At 41.2% G+C, this 18,202-nt stretch overlaps 3 protein-coding genes across 3 annotated transcripts; 2 read left to right on the forward strand and 1 right to left on the reverse strand.

Annotated features, from left to right (window-relative positions):
- Positions 1-2,104: 2,104 nt before the first annotated feature.
- LOC111578482 (uncharacterized) lies at positions 2,105-4,038 on the forward strand (the record flags this gene model as incomplete). The annotated part of the gene is made up of 1 exon (XM_055017445.1): positions 2,105-4,038. A coding segment is annotated over one exon (1,914 nt), but the record flags the coding sequence as incomplete, so codon positions are not given.
- A 569-nt stretch (positions 4,039-4,607) lies between these two features.
- chmp1b (charged multivesicular body protein 1B) lies at positions 4,608-8,085 on the reverse strand. The gene is made up of 8 exons (XM_023276901.3): positions 7,908-8,085; positions 6,605-6,702; positions 6,379-6,525; positions 6,207-6,275; positions 5,993-6,100; positions 5,864-5,907; positions 5,561-5,633; positions 4,608-5,352 (listed from the first exon to the last, which is right to left on the reverse strand). Exons 1-8 carry the CDS (start codon positions 7,921-7,923, stop codon positions 5,308-5,310), a joined length of 600 nt encoding a protein of 199 aa, XP_023132669.1. The 5' UTR covers positions 7,924-8,085; the 3' UTR covers positions 4,608-5,307.
- A 57-nt stretch (positions 8,086-8,142) lies between these two features.
- Positions 8,143-17,448, forward strand: LOC111572993 (uncharacterized). Its single transcript, XM_035951298.2, has 2 exons — positions 8,143-8,790; positions 11,781-17,448. Exon 2 carries the CDS (start codon positions 11,794-11,796, stop codon positions 14,074-14,076), a length of 2,283 nt encoding a protein of 760 aa, XP_035807191.2. The 5' UTR covers positions 8,143-8,790; positions 11,781-11,793; the 3' UTR covers positions 14,077-17,448.
- The last annotated feature ends 754 nt before the right edge of the window (positions 17,449-18,202 follow it).

The raw sequence follows: 18,202 nt of genomic DNA on the forward strand, positions 1-18,202 counted from the left end.
TGCTTTCTCCCCCTAAGTTTTTTTTATTGTGTTTTATTTTTTATATTGATCTTATTTATTTCATCTTATCTTTTTACTTCCTTGCTGCTATATTGGTGAAGGCTGGAACACTGAGCACTTTTTTTGTTTTGTCTTGTCACTCGATCAAGTATCTGCCTGTCAGGTTCCATGTGCATTTTGTTATGGAATGCCAAATGCTATCATTTGTTTCTGCAAAACAAATCTAAACACGGGTATTAATAAAGTAACCTTGAACCTTGAACTGAGGTATCTGAGTCATTATTAGAGAGAAAAAACTTGGGTTAGTGCGTCTCAGTGAATCTACAATCAAATAAGTTCCACATATTGAACCTAGACTGATAAATCAGCCAGGCCAGTATATTTGCTTGTTACAGACATTTTGGCATCATTGTATATGTTGACCGTTAAGTAAACAACAACAACAACAAAACATGGCAAGACAGATAGAGAGAATTTAAGTAGATAAGTCATCATAATTACATAGGCTGTCCACAAGAGAGCAATGACAAGTTGATTTTCTAACTGTTAAATATCCCGTTTACTATGTATCTTGGCTACATCAAATAAATAAGTACCCAAAGAATAAATACTCAGATGAAACAAATACATATGGCTAGGAAATAAATCCTGAAATCAGACAATAAATATGTAAATTAGTGTCATAAATAAATTAGGTATTTATTTTAAAAGGACATTTCTTTAGAGGATTTCTTGTACTTATTTCCAACGGATTCAGTTGTGATATATTTACTGTTATTTTATTGTTTTTGTTGGTGGAGTAGACAGTACATTTGTTTAAACTACAGAACATTTTCATTTCACTGTAATTATTATGACTCGTTCTTCATGTTTTTGGCTCCTATGTAGTAACAGAAGGGATTCAGTGTCCAGTTGGCTGAGTAAAAGGGAGGCCTCAGCCAAACAAAAGCTAATAGGCTAATTTAAAAACTAAAGCAATTAAAAATGTGATCAGATCAGTAGCCTGCAGTAAATTTTACTCAGCTGTGTTCTTTAGTGCTAGTGTGTATGGGGGTATAGTGTGTATAGTGTGTATGATGTATGGTGTGTATGGTGTGTGAGGTGTACACTTGTAGTCAGGATTCTCTGATTCTGCAGTCTCTGACCTGCTGTGCAGTTTCATCTGACTCAGCTGAGATCTCTTGACTATAGGAAGCGCCAAAAATAGGTCTGGTTTCAACTGAAATAAAAGGAAATGCAATAATAATGTTCCTTTCATTCATTTATCATTTTTAACATGGCTTCTAAGTTCTCTGCCAGCATGCTGCTACTGAAATCTACTCCAAAGCTTTATAGTGTCCTGCAGTGCTGATGTTGGTGTCGAGCCAAAGAGTGATCGTCCTCAAAAAAATTATAACGCGCTTCATGTAAAGGCTGTATTGCCAGCTTTATAAACATGTGTGGCTGCATTTATCTGGATCAAACTTATAACATACAGACACAAAATACTTTATGTCTGTGGTCATAGCAGAAGTGTACCTTTGGGAAACTTCTCAGTTTCTTGCAATCAAATACTTGTGACCAAAAAATAAACAAATGTTTGCAGTTTATAGCATAATCAGAATGTATGGATTAACCACCAAATACCAGTTTTGATACTGGCCTCAAAATACCTTTATCAGTCTGTGTATAACTTATATTTGATTTAAAATTCACCTTAACTATATTTAAAAATTATAAGAAAATCAAATCACAGTAAGCTCCACTATTATACACTACCTATTATTTGATAATAGAGCCAACCTCTCGACCAGAAAGCACTATCTTAACTGCTACCTGCTGGTAATTGTCACAAACAGTTCTTCTAATTGTTAGCATACTCACACTAAAACCGTTTCTATAATCGGTATTAATAAATAGCAGCTCCATTAGAGGGCAGTGATTGGTTTCAAATTCACTCCCCATGTGTCAAGGCAAAAAACAATATAGAACTTTAGAAATTAAACACAGCGTAATTATTTTGTCCACTTCACAAAGCCTTTAAGAGGCCAGTCTGTTGGATTAATTCATATTTTATCTGGATGCATAAAAGCAGATTTTTCTCTGATTACATTACATTTTCAACTTTGCAGTCACACCAGATGAGTTACCGGTGGTGGACTTGGTGACGGCCACAGAATCGGCCATTAGGAACAATAGGTTGTCAGAGACAGAGGCGGAACAGATCAGGCTTAAGGTGTCGGCAGCACTCTCCAGTGCCAAGTTACCCCCGTCCAACATCTCCGCACAGGAGAAACGGGCACTGATAACTCTGCAGAAGGATCCCAACATCACAATCCTACCTGCAGATAAGGGGAGATGTACTGTTATCCTTAACACAGCTGACTATCACTCAAAGGTCAGCAGCCTCCTATGTGACTCAGCAACTTATGAGACCCTAAAACGAGACCCCACCAACACCTACAAACTCAAAGTGGTTAACTGCCTGCAAAAACTGGAGAAAGGTCAGATCATCGACCGGGCCCTGTACTACAAACTCTATCCAGGCGATGCTATCCCTTGCATATACGGGCTGCCAAAAATTCACAAAGAGGGCGCCCCTCTGAGACCAATTGTAAGCAGCATCAACTCTGTGACATACAACATTGCTAAGTATCTTGCCACCATCCTTTCCCCATTGGTGGGGGACACCCCCCACCACATAAGGAACTCGATGGACTTTACAAACAAGGTCAGAAAAATCAGCTTAGACCCTGAGGAAACTATGGTTTCATATGACGTGACTTCGCTTTTTACTTGCATTCCCACTGGAGATGCAATACAGACAGTAAAGAGAAAACTGTTGCTTGACAACTCTCTGTCTGAGAGGACCAACCTCTCCCCCGAACAGGTGTGTGACCTCCTTAACCTTTGCCTCAGCACCACTTATTTCCAGTACAACAATGGTTTCTACAGGCAAAAACACGGCTGTGCCATGGGATCCCCTGTATCCCCCATTGTAGCTAACCTGTACATGGAAGAAATGGAGATTGTGGCACTGAGAACATTCAGTGGCCACTCCCCGAGGCACTGGTTCAGATATGTGGATGACACATGGGTCACCATCAGGAAGGGTGAGGTCGAACCTTTCACAGAACACCTCAACTCGGTGGATAAAAACATCAAGTTCACAAGAGAGGATGTCCAAGACAACTGTCTGGCGTTTCTAGATTGCGTGGTACGCATTGAAACCAATGGGGAACTCAACATTGAGGTCTACAGAAAACCCACTCACACAGACCAGTACCTCCTGTTTGATTCACACCACCCACTAGAACACAAGTTGGGGGTGATCCGTACCTTAAAGCACAGAGCACAGAACATCCCATCAGAAGCGGATGGAAAAAGAAGGGAACACAAACATATTCACTCTGCTCTTCAAACTTGTGGCTATCCAAACTGGGCTTTTATCAAAACAGCAAAAAAGCGCAAGGAGGATAAGAAAGACGAGGACCACAAAAAGAGAAACAACATTGTCATCCCCTATGTGGCAGGAATTTCAGAGAAACTCAGGAGGATCTTTAACACCCACCAGATCCCAGTACACTTCAAGCCCAGCAACACTCTGAGGCAAAAGCTGGTCCATCCCAAGGACAAAATTCCAAGGGAGAAACAGAGCAATGTGGTGTACGCAGTGCAGTGCAATGAGGAATGCTCTGACCTGTACATTGGAGAGACTAAGCAGCCATTACACAAGCGCATGGCACAACACAGGAGGGCCACGACCACAGGCCAGGACTCAGCAGTCCACCTCCACCTCAAGGAGAAGGGGCACTCCTTTGATGACCACAAGGTGCGCATTCTAGCCAGAGAGGACAGATGGTTTGAGAGAGGGGTAAAAGAAGCCATTCATGTCAAACTAGAACGGCCATCTTTGAACAGAGGAGGGGGCCTCAGACACCACTTGTCTCCCACTTACAACGCCGTTCTTAGAGCCCTCCCAAGGAGGTGCAGCCATCTGTCCCACTTGCAGTCAGGTGACCCCCAACCACCCTCCTAGAGGGCTGGGAGGGGTAACGACCGCCCATCAAAGGCTAACGACTCACATTAACACCTAACGAGTCTGTTGGTTTCGGGTCTTTGTCCACTTGTTTTTGCCACCACCCTCCTGGTGGATAAATATCTGGTACTCCCCACCAGGCTTTCAGAACTGAAGAAGCCTCTTGGATGAGAGGTGAAACGTTTTCGACTCACACGAGGTTAGTCCAGTTGCCATAACTTATGCTTGCTTGAGACTTATCATGACCTGGATGACTGAGAACATCCACAGATTTAATTACATTTTCATATCGTGGTTTTTTGTAGTGTTGACTTGCACCAAAGGCCAACATTTCTAATGAATGCTGAATACTGGATCTTAAATCTTAGTTGTTGTTGTGTTTCTGAGGACCTGCAGTAATTCAATGCCATTTTTTTCCTAAAAATATTAGCACCTCTATGTTAATAAGCTTTCCATTTGTAATACAGTCAAAGATGTACAGCATGTGATGTTGCTGTGTACTTGACGTTCACAATTAACATTTTACTACAGCTGAAATATTTATGGTTACTGAAAGTGGATTAAATACTTTAGTGAAAAGGAAAAGATGTACAATTATTATAAAATTTTATTTTTCACTTAATGTTTAATCTCCAAACTGTAACCCTCCCCAAGTGATCAGTGAAAACACTGAAGACCACCAGACAAACACACAGGCTACTTGTCCAGAATCTTCTTAGGATATGAATCACAAATAAAATACAATAAATCAACTCAAGAAGTCATTTAACCAGTCAGGAGGGAAGTCTTTCACACTCCGATACCATCAAGAGAAAAATGCATAAATGACATCTGCAATCATGCAGGTATGAACAGAAAAATTGAATTTTTTCATCCAACATCTTAAGCATTTTCACCACCAGTACATGAAGCAGGGCGATAACTGCCACGTTCCATTCAGCTGTTCGCATTTGAGGAGTTATTACCTATTTAGCAATAATGTTGGAGTCACTATTGGTAAATATATATCATTTTAAGAAATATGTACATTTTCCAAAACCTGCAAATCTGTTAATAGAAAAATGGCCAAGGAATAATTATAACAGCCATGATGTTATGAGCACAGAACCAACAAGGGCCTTTACATGTGGAAAAAAAATAACAGTGATACAGCAGCTCCTCGACAGAGACACATGAGATGTAAGAAGAGAAGACATAATGTAAATATAAGGTGTTTGGGAGTAATATTCAGGTAGTGTAAAGGTGTCTACGAGTTCTGCATCCCGGTGCCAGTCCACTGCAGTCCTTCTTTACACCAGATCTCTGAGCTTGGCAAGCCTTTGAGACAGTTCATCCTGTAGAGAAAAGAAAGAGAGAGAGTCATCGGCATTAGTGAGGAAGATGAAGATGAAAGAGGAACCAGGGATATTTGGAAAAGCCACTAAATCCACAGGAGAATGCAGCTGAAATGTGTTACTGTCATCACATTTATGCCATGATTTTTACTCAATATATAAACATAAGTCCATGCAGTCACAAAGATATCCTCAAAAGTAAGAGTACCTGTTCTGCAGAGGCCACGCTGGTACCCACCGATCCTGTCTGTCCTTGTGGGAGCTCCATGTTCAGGTCCAACCTAAGCACAAAGCACATATCTCAATCTCACACTTTCATTTGAACACAAAATATCCCTGCTTTCAATGCACAGTCAAAAACATTACTTTGATTGCCTCTCAAATATCTACGATACCAGCTGCTACAGCTGTGGCAGTCCATGTCTGTAAAACTACATAACTGCATATCTTATACTTAATATGAGATTTAGTTTCTTTACAAAGAATGATGGGTCAAAAATGAAACCGTTACCCTGCTTCATCGGCCATTTCATGCAGCAGTGAATCCACTTGGTTCTGAAACACACATTACACATTAGGTTTACTGAAAGTCTTTATCAGACAATAAGAAAAAATATCAGAGCACAGCAGATGAAGGTACCTGTGGTGTTGTGAGAGTTGTCGTGCTGCTCATGGTGTCTTCCATCTGGGCTGTCTGAACATCCAGAGTTTCAAACTGGTGCTCAAATTTGTCCATGAGGGCTGAAATCTGACAAAAAAATGACGAATAATGTTTCACAATTTAAAGTAATCCAGTAATTACCAGTATGTTAAATACTAAAAACAATACTAGTGTTTCAAAAGTAAGGCACTACCTTTTCCAGGTTCATACTCTTCAGAGTGGCATCCATGCCCTTCACCACTCCAGCCATAGATTTTGTGACCTGAGAAACAAAATACCACGTCACTAAAATGCCAACAAACAAGCGTTCATGTATCTGAAACGCCTCCAGCCTCCAACTGGGCCGATGGCGGTCTGTCGTGCACCTGGTTCATTGTGACTGCAGTTTGGACCCTCGCTGCCACCGCATCTACCCGAGCGCTCATCCTCAGGAAGTTAACAGACTGGTTCTTCTGTCTGATGGCGTTCTCTGCATGGATCCTAGCTACTTCCATATTCCCCTTCTGGATGGCCTAGAAATGACAAAAAGAAAGCAGTCAGCAGACTTTCATGAAGTGCTGTTTGATGGTTGCTTTCAGAGGAGAGGCTTACCTTCTTGACTTTAGCCTTCTCTATTTTTTCCTCTTTGTCGCATTTCTTGGAATTTCTTTGGAGATCTTTGGCAGCAAACTTTAAATTAAAGAGATGTTCTGAGACAAGTAGTTAAGGACAAATAACAAGGAAATTTGACCACTTTTGTTCTGAGTAAGGAAAAACTTGTGATAACTTGCTTAAGGCTGTTTAATTTTATTAAATTACCTCAATGCCATCCACTGTGATGAAAACAGTATTAGCAAACAAATCTGTACAGATTACCTGATCCGATACAGTGGCTTGATTGTGGAACCGCTGCTGACTAAATTAAATGAAAGAGATGCTTCTCTGTCAACAATAATCCCACAGGTTTAGTAGATCTAGACTGATAAATCGGCCAGGCCAACATGTTTGCTTGTAATAAATATATCAGCATTAGGGTCTGTTTGTCATTACGAAATATGAAATGATAAGACAGATAGTGAACTAGAAAGAGTTTCACTATTATAGTTTGTCCACAAGAGAGCACTGAGGAGTTGATCTTCCAAGTGTTAAATATCTTGTTTACTATGGATCATGACTATAATTCTTAAAATAAATAAATAAATAAATAAATAAATAAATAAATAAAAAATAATAATAATATGGATTAGTATTAAGATTTTGATTGATATAATGAAAATGACTATGAGTGGACTTTTTTAAAAGTCCAAAAACACAAATTTTCGTATTGGCCTCTGAATTCCTAAATCAGTGTAGATATACTCTCTTTTTTTTTTTTTTAAAGGAATTTGTTCTGTTAAAAGTAACAATTTACCTTGACTGTTGTATTGAGTTAGCCACACCGGGAAAAGTACAGGTTACATAACAGGTATTTTTGGAGTCTCCTTTTAATTTGCCTTTTGTTTATTTAGCTACTAAGAAAGCTTCTTAGAGCTAGAATAAACTATAGATAGTTAAGAACGCCGTTGCTCATTAGGTCTTTACTTTATAATTCGGAGTATTAAGCAACATTATAACTTCATGCGTCAAAAGTAAATTACTGGGTGTCAGTTGCTGTATTTCTAGCCATTAGCTGGAAGCTTCCGCGGCCTTCAGCTCGAGTTACGAAGCTTGAACTAACCAGGAAACCTTTAGGTTATTCAGTATGATGCTATATTTAATTTTGGTCAATATCTGACCTATTTATCGACGTTTCAGCCGTCTGTCCCACATAAATCTCACCAGTCCCGTCGTAAACTACCGTGTTGTGTTCGCTCCTTTAGCCCCTGTATTGACGTTTCACCACAGTCCGCTTCTCTCCCCTGTTTTTAAAGGATACTCTCCATGGCTGGCATCTTGGCGCTGTTCTCTAGGCCTTCAAAAAATTCCCACGACGAAGTTCTCACAGAAAGTTCACCGAAAAATACGTGAAATAAAACCAAACTCGTCGGTGAAAGTTCAGCCTTTCTGGTTTCGGTGTTCGCCTTCTTCCGCACTTCCTGGTCTGTTACCAAAATATGAACTACGTCATCGTCACGTGGTGGCGGTATTCCATTGAAACGTCACCAGGGAGCTGCCCCCCTCCTCGTCCTCCTCCCGAAATGTGAATGAAAAGAGAAAAAAAAACTAACGTTAAAACGCGACATTTTGAGCGTTTTCGTGAGGAAACAGTGGCCGAGTGGAGCGGACGAGCGAAAACAGTCGGGCGAAAGTGTCCGCGTCGCTGTGCCGGAGGAGCGGTGGGCGGTGAAAGCGGTTGATTGATGATTAGATTTACGGTGTGGATCACGGCGGGGAGAGAGGATGACTCACTCCGTCTGATGTGATGTTCACCCCGCAACAGCTCGGCAGTGCGGTGGCACGCCGGTAGTTGAGCCTCACGGATCGGGCGGCGAGCTCCACCGATAGCAGCCAAACTTTATCAAACTGCTACCATGCGTGTGGAAGCCTCCCAGATCCGGGCGTTTGTTTGAAACTTGCTGTCACTCGGTTAGTTGGCGAGACATCGAGAGAGCGTCGTGATTTACCGTAAATTTCGTGACGCCTGATTGCCATGGAAACTGCGCTGAAGGGAAAGTGTCCGTGTTAACTTCAGCATCAACCTTTTCCAACGGGGGTCGGATAAAAAAATAAAAAAAAAAACTGTTGGATATCTCATTGTTTTCTTTCTGGTGTCTCCTCCTCTGGCTTTACTTTTCCTCTGTAATTTCACCACAAAGCAGGTGAGTTTATTTTTTATTTAATTTATGTATTTTTTAATCGTCTCTTATTATTTTCTCTCATGCTGGCTTTTTAAAAAAATAAATATTCAGTTCAAACCCTCTCAAAAATTAAGACTTATGACTGCATGTCAACTTGTAAGGTGCAACTAAATGCACCAGAAAATCCAGATGCTGCTCACATGTTGAACTAATGGGTGAAAAAAAGCAACATTTTGAGTTAAGAGAACAACACGGAGCGACTGTAGTGGGGCATTAAAGCAGAAAAGTGGCCTCTGCACAATTTTGTAGATGGAAGCAGCGCTTTAAAAAAATGCCCAGCAGCATGCATGCATGCATACATCCAGATCACGACCATATATACTCCATAATACTGCTACAATCCTCTAACCAGCTTTACTGGGTAAATATTCTATGGGCTCCACGGCCCTGATGCCACCTCAAGTGGTGCATTTTCTGTCGTTTTTTTTTTATTTTGCGCACAGGGAAAGAATCCAGGAGAGCCAACGACTGATGCTTCATTCAGTGGCTGTATGACTCATATAGTCTTATCTATAAAGAAGCCAAGTGGCAGAAGAGCAGTCCTGCTGCAGGACCAAGCTGATGTAACCCCAGAGATTCACTAGAGGCTGCTGTGGGCCCTGCTTCCCTCCCTGTAACCCCCCAGAGCTGCTTCTGCTGCTGCCACATTTTGCACTGATGACCGCCAAATACTAACACAGACTGATGGTGCAGGAGGCTGCTCACATGCTGAGCACTCAACAGATGATCAAGTGCTGTTTACAGTGCATCACCGACCAGGGCAGCCTGAAAAGCATACAATAAAAATGTTTTATTAAAAAGCAAACAGCAACAAATACACAAAACAATCTGGCATATAAGTCAAAGTATTTCCATTAAGCTCTATTCACCAAGGCAAAATAGTTTTTAATCTATGAAAATGCAGCAATATGTTTTCCTTTCTCTAAACTATATGTAAAACCGCTTAACTGAAACTAAATAATTGCTAAGAAAAGGTCTTTATAATAATATACGATATAGATTATAGCAATTGTTTCTAATTCTTGGCCCCATACTTGATGCAATGTCTGATTACGTAATGGCATTTCTTTTTAAATGATGATTCACTGATTGTCAGACATTAGGAAATTGCTCAAATCTAAAATTTTCATACACATCTGGCTTGATTTCAACTCCATTTTCTTCAAATATGTTTTCTAGTAGCATAACTGATCAGCAGGGGAAAAAAGAAGCAGTGCAGCGTTGCAGCAAAAACCACTGCCAAAACTGTCATAAGCTGAATTTCACCATTATTAAACTGTGCGTACATATTTAAATGTAGCTCTTCTTTGTAGTGTTTTTGATAACAGGCTAACAATGTGACATTTGCCTCTGCACTTAGGGAGTCAGCGTATGTTAATGATGAGGTACCTTTTTTCCCGTCTTATTTTCATTTTTTCTCCTTTTTATTCCTAAGACTTTTTCAAAACTCTCACAAATAAATTACTGTGACATTGGAAAACCAGAATTAAACACATTGTCTATCAACATGGTGCTTTGTATGAGCTGGTGACATAATGCAGTAATGCATTCTAACCAGAGCATTTGGTATGATGAGCTTAGAGTCAACACTCCTTTAGAGGATTCTTCATACAGGTGCAAAACAAACACACACGTCCAGCTTGTTTTTATAGATCTGACAACCAGCCTGTCTGTGTCGCTGTCAACTGGCGAATGACAGACAGGTGAGTCACCTGTAACTAACAGATGGACACGTGATGATGGAAAAAAATTCAACTTGGCAACTCCTGAATGATCATCCAGCAAGTGAAATGATGTGAGAAACAGCTGGTGATGTTTATTTTGCAACTGGAATGTCATAAAAAGGTCCCTTTCAAAACTCACAATGCATTGTGGGAGGAGTCATCTCATCTTCTTTTACAGCTCAAACAGACGCATGTTAAAATATGTATTTGCATGTGATTAGCTGAAGCAAATATGTCTTGTCATGAAAAAAAAAGTCAGTTCCCGTACACACCTATCACCTCTACATTGTTTTATTAAAAAGTTTACGTTTTGGTCACAAGGATCTATCTTCAGAAGGTCACAGATGTCTCGAGGACCTTTGTCATGGATGTTTTGCAACTGAAATGTTGACTTTTAATAAATCGATGCATAGCTGACAGGTTTGTGTACGATTTTTAATTTTTTTGCTGTAAGTTGGATATCTGGGGGACTTTATTTCTTGCACCACAAAGGGGATCAAACAATGGCACATTTACGACACCTGTAGTCACCATCACTATAAGAATTAAATGTGAAAACACATTTTTATTGGCAGATAAACTTGTTGAATTGAAATTGAATTGATTGCAGTGCGCCACCAGTGGCTTATGTATAAGCTCTTACTAAGCCATTTAGTTGACTTTGCCATATGTTGTAATTCTGTTGCCATCTAGTGGCAGCACATCAGACAAACTAATCACTGAGACATCCTCGGTCCTCAGAGCTGCCCATTATGCTTGATGTTAAACAGCTGAATTTCAAATTTAGCTAATGAACAATTGGCACATATTGCACTCAAAGAGGATTGAGGGTGAAAACATCTGTTGCAGAAGCCTTTAGCCCAGTTATTTGTATTTGTTTGGTTACGTTTGTGCATTTCACACTTTCCGAAGAAGAGGAAAACAAAAGGGCAAATGTCAAGTCTACAAAGGTCTAGACTTTCAAGCAAACAAATGAGTGGAAAATCCTCTCATGAAAAGGATGTAAACAGACTACATCCTCATGATACTGATATTGATAGAAGAAAAAAAAATCCTTTCCTGTGCACATTTGTAAAGAGCTGCACAGTGGATTGTGTTACTCCAAGAAAAGGCACAGTTTCTACATTACAGTGGGCTTTCTTATCTGTTCACTGCTTCACCCCTTCATTATCTATTATGACATGTTAGCCATAACGTGATGCAAATGTCAGACCTCTTTTTCCACAGGTGACAACGGACGATGGAGCTTCAGACAGAGAAGAGGTTCCACAACTTGACCCTTGAGCAACTTCAGGCTCTCGACAAAGTCTTGACGGAGGTAATCCCCATCCATGGGCGAGGAAATTTTCCCACACTGCAGGTGAGAGCCAAAGACATCATTCGTGTTGTGAAAGATCGGCTGGTTGAAAGAGACATCCAGGTTAAAGACATACGCCTTAATGGAGCGACGGCCAGCCACGTCCTGGTGAGAGATAACGGCCTGGGCTACAGAGACTTGGACATAATTTTTAGAGTGGAGCTGCCCAGACAGGAGGACTTCCAGGTGATTAAGGAGGTGGTGCTGGGCAGCCTGCGAGACCTCCTCCCTTATGGCGTCAACAGACGGAAGATCACCTGCCTGACAATGAAGGAAGCCTACGTGCAAAAGATGGTGAAAGTTTTCAATGAGCACGACAGATGGAGCCTCATCTCGCTTTCTAACAACAGAGCTAAAACGGTGGGGCTCCGATTTGTTAGCTCCCTTCGCAGGCAGTTTGAGTTCAGCGTGGACTCCTTCCAGATAATATTAGATCGTATGCTGGAGTCCTACTGGGAGACTGAAAGGAAACAAGGAGGAAGGCTGGCACTGAATGCTGGGAATTTGTCTAAAAGAGACAACCAGAACGAAAATAAAGCACAGCAGCAATCAAGCAATCCTCAGGATGTTGACAAAGATGTTGAAAAAGATACAGCAATGGCAACCAATGCAGAGAGTCTGTGCCAGGATGAAGCAGTTTCTGTGCTTGAGAATGAGCTTCCACATGCAGAGACAGAGCATGTCGATGATGATCATGAGGTGCAGCAGGTGTCAGAACCTGAAGGAACGAAATTACAAAGGGAAGAAGAGGATGGCATTGAGGACGTTCATTCAGAGGAGGACATTGTGTTTGAGTTATGTGAAGAAAACGGAGAAGATAAAGGACAAAATCACAGTGATTATCCTTTAGTTGCATCTCCTAAAACTTTATTTCCAGATGCAAGTTTAAAACTGCAGAATAATGAAGATTTGTGTGAGTCACAAGCTTCCCAGCCTGTGCCTATAATGCACACGGAGACGTCAGTTCCACAAGAAATGTCCCATTGTAAAGAAATTACTCAGTTCAAAGTAGACTCAGTAATCTGCAAGACTGAAATTACCATAAGCCAACAAGATTCACATAATGAGTTCTCCTTTCCTCCTCCAGCTAAAAAGACTTGCAGCACCTCACAGGACATTGTGCCAGACTACTGCCCTTCACCGAAGCTACAAAGAAAAATGTCACGGAAGTTGATCAGCAAACCTGAAAAATGGTCTTTACTGACTGATTTGTCAGACCTTACAACACAGCTGTTTCCACCCATAGAGATACCGAAACCACTTCAGCCAAAACCTCCTTTGCCGGATAGTGCTAATGATTCAAATGTACCAGACGGCAAGACGGAGAACGTTGAGGGTTCGGACGCCCTCGCAGAGCCCACACAGTGTCCAGCCAGTACGCTTCAGGAAGGGACTGGCTCTAGTGAAACTGTAGAACAATCTGTTAAGCCAAAACATTCAAAGAAGCCTCCTGATTCAGAGACTCAGATCCACACATGTACAGCAAACGTAGCCTCACAGCCTCAAGTAGATGAGCAAAAACCTGGACTGGCGGATGATGTCCCAAACAGCTATGGGTCAAGCTCATGGGTCGGGGCAGCAGGGGAACCAACCATCACTGTGGAGGCTGAGTGCATGTACGGAGACTTCGAGCAGGCTATGGATCACCTCCGCCACCGCCTCATCGCCACCCACAACCCAGAGGAGATCCGAGGAGGGGGTCTGCTTAAATACAGCGACCTGCTGGTGAGGAACTTCCGGCCAGCAAGCGAGACCGAGATCAAATCCTTGGAGCGATACATGTGCTCCCGCTTCTTCATCGACTTCCCCGACGTGAGCGAGCAGCAGCGGAAGATCGAGGCCTACTTGCAGTGCCATTTTATTGGCAACGAGGAGACGAGCAAGTACGACTATTTGATGACCCTGCGACGCGTGATAGATGAGAGCACGGTGTGTTTGATGGGACACGAGAGGAGACAGACGCTCAATATGATCACAGTCCTGGCTTTGAGGGTGCTGGGCGAGCAGAACGCCATCCCCAACACAGCCAACGTTACCTGCTTCTACCAGCCGGCTCCATATATGACCGAGCCTATTTACAACAGCTACTTCATCACTCAGGCTCAGCCCCCGCTCGTCTACCACCCCTACCCCCTACACGTGCACATGCAGACTGGCCTGGTGTAGCTACAGTGATATGCCCACAGGGAGGCATGCAGGCTGCTTTTAGCATGGTGCTCTGCAAGCAGAGGCACAAATGGAAGTTTTAGCGACAACAGGCAACCATGGGCGCAGTGTTGTTTAATGTTTTGAAATCCCTCCTGATTATGACGTGAAAGATAATGAAAGTCCGAACTGAAAGGGGTCTGGAGGCGAAGCATATGTCACCGTTTCAAGATGAACACTTTTGAAAAGGAAAGAAATGTGAGGAGCCCACTTCTCCGAAAGCTTGTAGAGAGGATTTTGTGGAAGATGATGGACTTTTCAGCTCAGATTTGGAGGAGATCTGTACTGATCACTGTCCCCTTTTGAGGAGAATGTTGTAATGTCTCTATGGCTGGACGATAATCCAACATATAAAACATAATCTATGAAACACCTGTTGACAATGGAAATATCAGTTTGGTTAAAGTTTGAGTCACGTTAAATCTTTCTGAGGGGTTAAAACCCCATTTAGCTGTTTTGTAGTCATCGGTCTGTAGAGTAAACTTCAACATGTGGCTACCTGTGTATTCACTGTACAGAAATAGAACACCATTTACTGAGGGAATACTGTGGACACAGTCTCCTGTGGTATTTCCATGATATCGTGAGTTCTGTATTTGTGAATGTAAACACCCTCATTTCAGTGAGTTCAATGGTTTAGAGCCATAAGGGACTGTGCAAAAAATATTGGGCTAAAAAGCAAAACCTTGGACATTAAAGCCCCTGAAAACTTACCTGACCTTCTTTTCAAACAAAAATTTGAGTGAAAGTTTGGGGGGAAAAAAAATCAATCTCTTATCCCACATATGATCCATCGCTTTTTTTCCATTCTAACTTCTTCATTCGAAGGGTGTTAAATACTACCATTTTGTCAAGACTACAGGCATCTCAGCAGCAACAACAACAACAGAAAGATAAATCATATACCAGAGGGTTGTACTACAGTGGGAGATGAGTGGGTTAGCTAGGTATGTTTTCAGTATCACAATAGTGGCTCTCTTTTAGGCTGCTAGATCTCCATTGTATCTTATGCTTTCCATATGACCCATTATCTCTGACTGGGGTTGCATGTTTAGCTGAACCAGCTCACACACACGGAAAGCCTGGCTTTGTTAAACTTGCTGCGTGGTACAGCCTTAAGGGGACCTTTAGCCTTGATACCACCCACGTCTTCATTCGATGCCCATAGACATATACGAGTTTTTCAGTTTAAAGTTCCTCTCCAGTCATTGATTAAACCCCTAAAAACTAATCTCTGTGCATCAGAGTTACATCTTCAGAAGTTTACTTCTATAAAAATAATCCTCCTTTACTGTGGTTTTTATACAGGAAGCTCCACCCTGCAAACTGACAGGATTTGTTCCTTATGTTTGTTATGTATGAAACTCTGGAAGTCTAACTCTGTGTTATTGAGACTGCCGTGCGTACACTGAAGTTTCAAGTCAGAAATACTCAGCCATAGGGTTCCCTGCTTATTTTGTTTATGATGTGTCTTCCAACATTAAAAAAAACAGCGTATGGACATGTTAAAAAAGGTAAAAACATTATTTTCATCAGAAAGGTCTCTTCAAAAGATCCTCATAAGGAGGCCAGGTCACAGAACTTTCATCCAGAATATTGAGGTTTGTATGCATTTGTTCAACCCTTGTTTTTCATTTAGTACCATTTGATACTGTGACTTAAGTCTCGATTTTACTCACTGTCTTGTTAAATTTAAGCACGAAAATTACTTGGTTAAGTTCAGAAAAAGATTGGGACTTTGGTTAAAATGCACCCTTTTGCAACATTAGCCACGATGTTACATTCAAACTTCTCACAGTCACAACACCAGCAGAGAACATGTAGTTACGGACTCATGACTTCTATTTCTAATGTTCTGAGATTTTTAGGTATCTAGCAGACTACCCTACATGTTAGAAAAAGTCACACCCAAGAGTACCAAGTCCGGTCTAATGTGACGCCAAAAGTTTAGTAGAAGTTGAAGGTGAACCTCATTCACACTATTGTTTGTTTGCAGTTTTGTTTCCAGTCCCTGGAACCTCCTTCCCATTCACATTGTTCTATTTCTTAAAGATGGCAAGCTGGGATGGAATGGTGACTAACGCCCAGTCTGTCATGTGTCTTCGCCAAGTCATAGCATGAATTTCTGCCTCCATAATATGACACACTGACCATCTTATCAGACAATAAATGCTGTGGAGTCTTGATCTGATTCACTGGACAAGAAGAATTAGAAAACCACCCAGAAACTGGCAACAGATCTTGATTCAAATGTCGCAAATGTTGCTTTGGAGTAACACAACCTTTCATGTAGGATCTCATTATTCATACTAAAAATGCTCATATAGAAAATAGGTTTTCAGGATCTTTGGTGCTTTATTTTGAAAACATGTGTATTAATGTAATCATTTATCTTAACTACGTAATCAATAAAGAAGGTAGAAATAAAATACCCTCCATTTTTCCTGGCCTCACTCTTCACCTAATAATTTTCCAACAGTCCCTTACAATATTAACCAAGCCTTTGATCACAACCAGTGACCGATGTTATCGTATTAGGAGGTGTTGAGTTGTACTTTTGTGTTGTAATCATTTTGAACTAGTGCAAAATTCTGAACTTGAAGCCATGTCCATATATCAGTGAATTTACCTGCATTTTACCAGATAAATTCTCCAACCTTTTATCAGAGAACATCACAAGGATTTGCCTTCTTCTAAAATTATAGATAAACTTGAGAACTTGTTCACAAATCCAGACTGAACAGCTGAAAATACAGAGCATGTTCAATCCCAGTTGCTCCTTCGGCCGTCCCAGGCTGAATAGACTTTCTGTATGTGTTACATGGTGACAGTTATTTGTTGTAGTGGACGAAGTGAATGTACGTTCTGTCGGGGTTCTGCCTGCCATTGTGTGCAAAAATGTTACTGCTCATTTTAATTATTTAAGCTGTCTACAATGCAACCAGGAGTTACTGCACTCTGTCCCTGTGTGTTTGTTCACTGCATTGTAATGTATTCAGTACAAGAAAAAAAGTCCATTTAAGCACAGGTTAGGATATGTGAGCTCTTCACACCATGTCTGAGACTGAAGCACAATGTTAATGCATTTAGATGTTGTCGAGTAATGAAGGTGTTTTAATTGCTTGTGATTCTCCAACTAAATATTGAAGACATCTAAAATACTGTAGTGCCCTGTGTAGCTTTCAAGTGGTTGTATCTATCTTATCTTTAGACTCTGGGTTTGTTGTGTATTGTTAAGGAACTGTTATGCTCGTAGAGAAACTCACATATCCCTGTAATGATATCCAGTTGCTCAGATTGTTGTGTTATTGTGGTAATAAATATAACACAACCGCTCCTTGTCTGGACTCTTTTCCTTGGTGGTCAAAATTGCACCTTCACAGGTTTATTCGATCCAGCTGCAAGGCCAGTCATTTTGTCTAATTAGCACCGTATTCATTTTTAATTAAATTCTGAAGCACGATCACATCAATGATACTTCGGGCGACTTCGGGTTTTGCTAAAGTGTATTTTTCACCTCAAATGTAGGTTGTTGTTTTTTTTTTTTTGGTGCCATGGCAACACTACTGGCAAAGCACACAGAAGAGTAATAGCTGCTGTTGTTTAAGGCATTATATTTCAGCTGGAAGCAAAAACCAACAATATTTGTATTTTTCCAGCTTCTTTTGATTCAAAACCTGCATGTTTGGTCAACCTGGACAACCATCATCCTGCGGGTCCTCAATGCTGGCTCAAAACATCAATTGGCTTATTACAATGCAATGTTCTGCTGGAAAACTTTGGGTCCTGGATGCCTCCATCTGCTGACAAAAAAGACATAAACTGACCAGGAACGGCTCGAGGAACACGACAAAGTCCTCTAGGCATTGATCCAACCTCAAACTCCACAGATCCCAATCCAATCGATCCTTCTAACCATGGGATCCATGGGAGGAAACGGAACAAACTTGATCCACGGAGGCCCCACCTGGCAGCCTACAGTTGCTGACAGAAACCTCAAGAGGCACTGTGTTCATGTCGTCTCCAAGCTGGTTGTTTCAGTGTTGTGGTTGATTGGTTTGTGTTAATCCATCCTATTCTTGGGTGT

The sequence above is a fragment of the Amphiprion ocellaris genome, chromosome 14, assembly GCF_022539595.1.
Source record: "Amphiprion ocellaris isolate individual 3 ecotype Okinawa chromosome 14, ASM2253959v1, whole genome shotgun sequence".
Lineage (NCBI taxonomy): Eukaryota > Metazoa > Chordata > Actinopteri > Pomacentridae > Amphiprion > Amphiprion ocellaris.